General features: G+C 41.2%; 1 protein-coding gene across 1 annotated transcript; it reads left to right on the forward strand.

Moving 5' to 3' along the window:
- On the forward strand, nt 1-8451 carry LOC129364245 (mucin-4-like). The gene is made up of 2 exons (XM_055036792.1): nt 1-5527; nt 7245-8451. The coding sequence occupies exons 1-2, from the start codon at nt 1-3 to the stop codon at nt 7946-7948; spliced, it is 6231 nt and encodes a 2076-aa protein (XP_054892767.1). The 3' UTR covers nt 7949-8451.
- Nucleotides 8452-8603: the final 152 nt, after the last annotated feature.

The following is an 8603-nucleotide window of genomic DNA, read 5'->3' on the forward strand; positions in this document are numbered from 1 at the left end:
ATGAGATTAACAGTGCTCTGTGTGTGTGGGACCCTGCTGGCCTTTTCAAGTCTCTCTCGGATCAGAGCGGAGGAAGGAGTCCTCCTGGGCGACCGGGGATTCGGACCCTGTGCTGCGACTCTGACACCGGTAGGACCGTGCAGACCGGGGGACCACGACAACACGTGCCCCTTCCACATCAGTCTTCCTCCTCTGGTTGTTCATTTGCCACAACATCTTTTGGAGTTGGAGAACATCATGCAGGACCTGCAGAAACTGAAGGAGAGTGTCGATGAGCTGAGGGACATGTGTGCAGATTGCGCAGGTGGTCAAGCGGCGAGAAACTGTGAGAGGAGGACTGAAGGAGAGCTGAATGGAGGTAAGATCACAAATGAGGATGAGAGGGACTGGCTGAATGAGAGGCTTAAAGAGAATGAGAGAAATTTCAGACAGGAGTGTGGAAAAGATGGTGTTAAGGTGGAAACAATGGACGGAAACAACGAGGAAAAAAAGCTGAAAGACGGGAACGAATGGGAAACAGGAGGAGTTGTAAAAGAAAACAGGAGAGGAGAACCTGTGACTGAGGGTGCAAGAGGAGAGGACACATTAAAAACGCCAGACTCTGGTGGAAACATAAAATCTGTTAATGTGACAAGAGGAAAGATTACTGTGATAAATCCCAAAGGGAGCTCAAGGAAAATTCAAGATCTGTTGGACAAAAACAAGGAAAAAACAAAAGAAGAAACTGGCCATCCCATATGGCGAGATAAGACAAAAATGGAAAAAAATAATAAAGCTGAAGCCATTGATAGAATAAAGATGTCTAAGAACCACACAACAAATATGAATAAGGACCAGGGGCAGATTGAAATGGAAAAGGGAATAAAAGTGGACCCAAATAAAAAGAAACCAAAGCAGATGGAGAGGTTTGGGCTCACAGAAAAGGGGAGGGAGATTAAAACAGAGAGTGTGCAGAGAGATGACGATGGAGAAACATCATCCAGCAAGACAACTAAAAAGACAGACTTTTTATCGATCAGCCCGACTCCCCTTACAACAGAATTAACTTCAAGGCCGGACTTGAGCGACAGTAAAAGCTTTACATCACCTCTTCCATCACCTTCTCTGCTCAGCTCCACTTTAAGCTTCATCACAGATGTCACTCATGACCCAAAAGCTGGTTATGGACTAACGGGAAGCACAGAGCCCGGAGCAGCTGGTGTTACTGAGCCCAGACGCCAAGTTAAGGGGCGGCTATCTACAACAACAGAAACAATATCCACAGTGGGTGGTCCAGGACAGCAGATAGCCATCGCTGATGTAGAGTTATCCATAACAACTCCAACCACCTCATCTCCTCTTCACACTGTATTCATAACATCATCATCCAGAGTTACAGATCATAGTCACAGGGCACCGAAGAAGAACATCAGCTCAAAACCCAAGATCAATCTGAAACCTCCACCAGCCCAAGCATCGAAGCCTGATGAAAAATATAAATCTGGAATTAAGCCTGAGGCAGACAAAAGACTAAAGAATGCCAAGAATGACCACAAACCAAATCAAGGTCCTTCAACAGAGGAGAAACCTAAACTCAACCAAAGGAATAGGCCTCACAAACCCACAGGTGTAAAATTAAAACCTGGCAAAGACTCAAAACAAATCCAAAATAAAAAAACTGGCCAAAAAAACAGCACTGATATTTCAACAACTGAGGAAAATCTCAAAAGCATTTTGTTGCATAAACAGGAAAGTAGAGCTAATGAGACACAATCAAAGCAAAACACTTCATCTGCTGTCCAGAGACCTGCAGCTCAACGACCTCCAGCTGTAAATGCGACACGTTCAGGTAAATATAAATTAACCAATAGAAAGTCTGACAAAGTTTCAAATGCTGACCAAAATTTAAAGCCAGGAAAAAAATTTGTTCAAGTTTTTATTACTGACCTACCTGACCAAAAGTCAGACAAAAGGCTGGGTGAAGAAAAATTAAATGAAACAATTATATTACAAAATCCCGATCATTCATCAAATCCAACTGATGAAGCCAATCCCTCGAAGGGCAAATACATCAAGAAAACCCCAACATTTGAACCTGAACCTACTTCAGAGTACAAATCAACACCAAAACCAAACCAAATACCTTCAAATGAATTCGTGGGCACATTTGAAGAAAATATGGAACAGGAGATTACAAACAGTCCAGATTTAACCTCTGGACTAAAGGACATTGCAGAACGACCTCCTACATCTCCGGATAACACCAATGATTCCACTCAGAATCACTTCAAGCCTTCCCAAGAGTTTGAAATTGAAACAGCTATACCTTTAACCGAGGCAGTGGACATCTCTGAAGAAAATTCCTTGCAGGAGCCCAAATATAATCCAGATTTAACACCTGGACAGACATATGTACCGGATCAAGCTACTGTAACCCCTGATCAGAAGAAAAATTCCAGCCAGTATCGCCTTAAAATCAAAAGCAAGCCAGAATCCACTCAAGAATCTTCTTCTGAACCTAACAAAATAGAAACGTCTACAAAAACTCCAAAACAAACGCTGTTAACTGAGCCAATGAGCAAATCAAATAAAAATCCCTCGCATGACCCCAAATCAAATCCAGATGTAAGGCCTGGACGGACATCTGCTCCGGATCAACCCCCTATGACCCATCACCTGATGAACAAATCCAGGCTGGGAATTCCTGAAACTAAACACAAACCTAAGCCTAAACCTAGCAAGCCTAATTCACAGAGAAGTGAAACCACTGCTTCACCTCAACCAAACCAAAGGTTTTTAACCCACGTTGGAGATAAATCTGAAGAAAATCCCTCAAGGAAGTCTAAAAACCCTTCAGACTTAACACATAGACTGGAAGTTATATCTGATCGAGCAAACACAACACTTGATCACATGGATGAATCCAGCCAGGAAAGCCACAAAACTAAACACAAGCCTGTTAATAACAGTGAGGATAAATCTGAGAAAGCAAACAATTCTGATGAAAATTTCTTGCAGGAGTTTGTATCAAATCCACATGTAACACCTGGACAGACATCTGTATTAGATCAATTAACAAAACACTCTGATCAGACGACTAAATCCAGTGAGAATCATCTTAAAGAGACCCACAAATCAGAAAACATCCAAGGGTTTAGGTCTAACAAAAGTGAAACAGCAAATACAAAACATACAGTGGGTATGTATGAAGAAAAGTCCTGGCTGGAACCAACACCTAATCCAGGTGTAAGACCACATCGAGGTACCACAAGCCCAGATCAGATTAAAACATTCAGTGAGGATCATCTTAAACCAGAAATTATCCACAAGATTAACAAAAGTGGAACAGCAACATCAAAACCAATCCAGGAACTTTTTCCAGAATCAGTAGACCAGTCTGAGGACATTCAGCAACCTGCACCCTTTCCAGATTTAACAGTTGGACACACATCAGCACAAAGTCAAGCAACTATAATACCTGATAAAATTAACAAATACATCAGAAAACACCTCAAACCTCAAACTTCTCAAGACTCTGAAAGTCCAACAGTGACACCAAAACCATTGATTGAACCAAGGGACAGGTTTCAAGAAAAAACCCTTCAGAAACCTACATCTGATCCAGGTCCCGCACCTGCAGAAACATCTACAATAGATCCAGCTACTACAACAACTTATTGGGTGATTAAAACCAGTCAAGACCATCTCAAAGCTAAAGGTAACCCAGAAAAAATCCATGATTTTACATCAAATCAAAACAAAGCAGCAACCCCAAAACCCCAGCAAAAACCTTCACCCAAGACTGTGGAGGAGAATTACTTACAGCAAGCCAAACTGTATCCAGATTCAGCACACGGACAAACATCTACACCTGGTCATGCAACAACGACACCTGATCATATGGATACATTTAACAATGAATATATTGAAACTCAAATTTCTAAAGAGTTTAAATTTGACAAAAGTGAGACGGCATCTCAAAAACCGCCAACTAAAACATGGAACAAGTCTAAAGAAATAAATTTGCAGGAGCCCAGGCCCACACCGGACTTAGCTCCTGCAGTCCCAAATCAAAAAAAGAAATCCACCAACAGTGACTCTCAAAGTAAACACTCTCATGTGACTAAATTCAACAAAAGTGAAAAAAGACCAAAACCTTTAACAGAGTCATGGGAGAAGTCTGAAGAAGCATCTTTGCAGGAACCAACATCTAAACCAGGTTTAGCACCAGAAGAAACATCTACATCAGCTCTAGCTACCGCAACAATTGATCAGATTACAAAAACCGCCCACGACCACCATGGAGCTAAACAAAACCCAGGAAACAACAAAGGGTTTAAGTCAAATAAAAGTGATACAGCAATACCAAAATCCAACCAAAAACTTTCACCAGAGTCAAAGCGTAAAGAACAGCAGCACAAAAACAAGTCAGACTCAACATCTGATTCAGTGAAAATGTCACCAGACCAAAGCTCCAAACCTGGTAGTAATATACCCAAATTTAGCAAAACCACTGAACCTGCTCAAGAGAACAGACAAAACCAGAAAAACACAAAGGTCAATCCAAGCTTAAAAACAAGACCAAATGCAAACCTTAAAACCAACCAAACCAAACAAACAAATTCCAGGTTGAAACCCCAGAGACCTGGCTTAACGACTACTCTAAGACCAATATCTGCAGCAGAGAAAATCATAAAATTAGCGCACAACAAAACATCCAGACGGAGGTTTCCATTTCGACACAAACCATCAACAGGACCTATGTTCAGGCCAGGAGCTAAACCTGTACAGAGGTCAAAACAAGCAGTGGAACCAAAGCCAAGTCCACAAAGCTATACAAGCCCACCTCAGATCAGCTGGGTTCCTTCAGGAAACATCCAAAACTCTCGCACTGACACCCCACCTACATCTGGCCTAAAAAAACAAATAGCTAAAGTGAGTCATACCCTGGGGGAAACAGAGTTCAGCACAAGTGTGAGGAAGACCATAACTCTAAGTCCAAAGACCTCAAACAGCTTGAAAAATGGATACCTCCCCGCCACTCACACCCAACCCGAAGACGTCACATCAAGCCCAAACACCAGGATTACGTCTGATCCGAGGCCACAAACAGCCAGGCTGCTGTCATCTGCCCCAATGACAACAAGACCAAACGACACCAACCGTAGGATCCTCCAAAATGTTATCACTAGCACTGATCCAGGAGCTACACAGCTGAGCGAAGCTCCCAAATCTAAGGCTAAGACACATCATGAAGAAGAAAGCACCCATGCAAACCCAGTTTCTCCCCTCAGTTTGAAAACTACCCCCACACTCAGCCCCAAGTTCAGGTCAAAGACCTCCTCCACCTCCAGCCATGAGCCCCCGCCTGCAGAAATGTCCACTTCTAGCCCACGAGAGCTGCGTGTGAAAATCAACCAGGTGGCTGCGTTTGTCAACAACAGCCTGATTCCTAACAGGAGACCAGACCAGCTTCCAAAGGAGTCCCAGACCGGCGAGGGGCCTGAGAGGACACAAGGGAAACTGCCAACATCTGCAGCATCCGCAGGCAAGAGATTACTTTTATGATTTCTGCACGTTTTACTATACTTGTCACATTTACGAGAAGCCTTCTGAAAATGTAGCCTCTCTTGTTCAACTGTGTTTATTGCAGTAAATTGAAAAGGACGCTTTTATCTAAGACACATTCATTCATTCAGGAAATCTCAAGCAACGTAACATTAAAAACAAGGAATGAGTAAACTATATGCATCACAGCAATTAGGTCGGTATGTGCGTATCTAAAAAGGAAACTTAAAAGAATTTTGAGTATGACAACCACACAGTAAACTCAAAAGAGCCTCAAACAATTAATCAGAAAGTAAACTTCATGATGTGGTCTGAGATCATATTAATGCCATACATCATCAGAAAGAATCTGCATGTGTGCACAACTTGTAGATCGCATGACTGTGAGGTTAGCGCCGCAACAATGCAAGGACCAACAGCTTTAAAACACTCTTCAGTGGAAGCAGTGATTCAGCTATCAGTCATGGTAATTAGTAATAATTTACTCGCCGCGTTAAAATAGGCGTATTTTATTTAAATAAGCCGTAAACTCCTCACTATAAACTTCTCGCTTAAATTACTGGTGAAGTTAAACAATTAAACATTTAATTGTTTTCACTGCGTCATTCTGCTTGGTTTAAGTAAATAGGAAAAATAAACACAGAAAAAATTTGAAATGGAAATAGGAAAGAAAGAAATACATAAAAAAAAATAAAGAAAAAAAATAAAGAATGATAGAAAAGGCACTCAAAAAATAATGCTAATAATTTTGAAGATTAATATATAGCAAGCAAGGAAATTATAAGTTTATGGATAAATTTTATGTTTATCCATAAAGTTTAGTTTATTTAGTTTCTTTATGTTTTTTTGAACCTGTGTATGTAAATATTTAAATTAACGAGAACCAACTAAACTTGTCAAACTCAGTATAGAAATAAATAAGTTGCTCAATTAAATTAATTATTAGTGATCAGTTTAAACAATTGTTGCTCTGTAAAATCTGTCTTACAATAGTTGAATTGTTTCACTCCATATTGATGTGAAATGCAATTTTGCATAAATCAATAATCCTAAAGCCAATAGATGAGTTGAAGAATAAATAATGAAAAAACAATGAGTCACTTAATGACTACATGATTTAAAAATTAAGCAGTAAATTAAATTCATGCAATTTAAAATTTCTCTGGCTTTTAGTAAATGGCTGTAAATTACTATTAAAAATCTTAAATAGCTAAAGTGTTAGATAAAGTGTATATAATGCCTTATGTATGACTTAAGAGAGACTTTATAACATATAATGACTGAAGAGTCATCAGAACTGTGTGAGGAGGAGTTACACTACATTTGGCTCTGGAGGACCAAACCTACCAAAATTTAAAATAAATAAATAAATGTCTACACACTTCTCTATAATCAGCAAGATATTCTTGGCCTAGCACATAAAATCCCAATAAATACATCACATATGTTAAAACATGTGAAAGGGTTCACAGGAATCTTGTGAATACTTTAGTGAAGCACTGTAATTGTTTCGACTCACATATTTTCATCTTTATTTTTGGCTTGTTTGGTCCTCCACATAACATTGTTGCCATTTGACCTGGTCAAGGACATTTTTCAGCCAAGTCCCAGAGCTGCGAGAGAATGTTATCACCTGCACTTTCTGTACTGCATGCAACCGATTAGTTCAATTCTCTTCCTCCATTCCTCTTCCACAGTAATCAGAGACTGCTCAGACCATCTCCTCAGAGGAAAAACCAGGAGCGGACTTTACCTGGTGACCCCTGACCTCCGCAGCAGCAGCTTTAAGGTGTTCTGCGACATGGAGCTGGACGGCGGCGGGTGGACCCTCCTGCAGCGCCGCCAGGACGGCACCGTGAGCTTCAACCGGTCCTGGGCGGACTACCAGGCCGGCTTCGGAGCGCTGGACGGAGGAGAGTTCTGGCTGGGCAACAACAAGATGCACCTGCTGACCCGGGACAGGGACATGGAACTGCGGGTGGAGCTGGAGGACTTTGATGGAGTGACTGAGCATGCGCAGTATAAGCACTTCAGGGTCGCCAGCGAGCGGCTCCGCTACAGACTGACGGTGGGCGGGTACTCAGGTACGGCGGGCGATGCCCTGCGCTTCAGCAAAACCTACGACCACAACAACAGGGCGTTCACCACCCCTGACAGGGACAACGACCGGTATCCGTCCGGGAACTGCGGGGCCTACTACAGCTCCGGCTGGTGGTTTGATGCCTGCATGGCTGCAAACCTCAACGGCAAATATTACTTTGGGAAGTACAAAGGGGTTCGGGACGGTATTTTCTGGGGAACGTGGCACAACATATCCACAGAGTACTACCCCACCAATGAGAGACAGTCTTTTAAATCAGTCAGGATGATGACCCGACCAAAGAGCTTCGGCTTGCGTTAAGAAAGCGAACATCAAACGCTTTCGTCCAGGTTTCTACGAATCTTTTTGTACTTAACAGCGTCTCAGTGCTGCCATCTTGTGGCCGTACATTCAGCAACGTGGTTTAATTTACTAGAATGCAGAAACAGATGATAAGCTATTTTGCAAAAAAATATTAAGAAACGCCCATACAAATCATTGAATTCAGGTGTTCCGGCCATTGCTATGGCTACAGATAGGTATGGGCAGGTTTGATAAGTTTTGTTAAAAAAAAAAAAAAAAAAAAAGATTTTATGTTATACAGGTAATATTTCAAGAAAAAAACAGAAATGCATTACTTACAACAACTACTGCCAACAACTGAACATATTGATTACAGTAATTATAATGTAATTAACATATAAGTAATAGCCTATTTGCTTAATTTAGAAGAGGGGGTTTCAAGTACATATGCTTACTGTGGTAAACATAATAAATTTTTATTGATGTTTCAAAACGGCATTAGTGTAATGTATTGCTGTCCGTAGGAGTTTATGCCAATATGTTGAGTTTTTTTTTTTTTTTTGTTGCAAAGAGAACTGTTTACAAGCAGCTGAATTTGTCTTTCTTGTCACAAGGGGAAAAGTACTGGTACTTTCTTTCAGCCAGCTGACCAGCAGTGCACATCAACATATTG

This window comes from Poeciliopsis prolifica, unplaced genomic scaffold (assembly GCF_027474105.1).
Source record: "Poeciliopsis prolifica strain line A6 unplaced genomic scaffold, Auburn_PproV2 SCAFFOLD001, whole genome shotgun sequence".
Classification (NCBI taxonomy): Eukaryota; Metazoa; Chordata; class Actinopteri; order Cyprinodontiformes; family Poeciliidae; genus Poeciliopsis; species Poeciliopsis prolifica.

Coding starts and splice junctions, on each gene's coding strand:
- LOC129364245 (XM_055036792.1), top strand. CDS start 1: ATGAGATTAACAGTGCTCTGTGTGTGTGGGACCCTGCTGGCCTTTTCA. Junction 5,528..7,244: donor AACATCTGCAGCATCCGCAG/GCAAGAGATTAC, acceptor CCTCTTCCACAG/TAATCAGAGACTGCTCAGAC.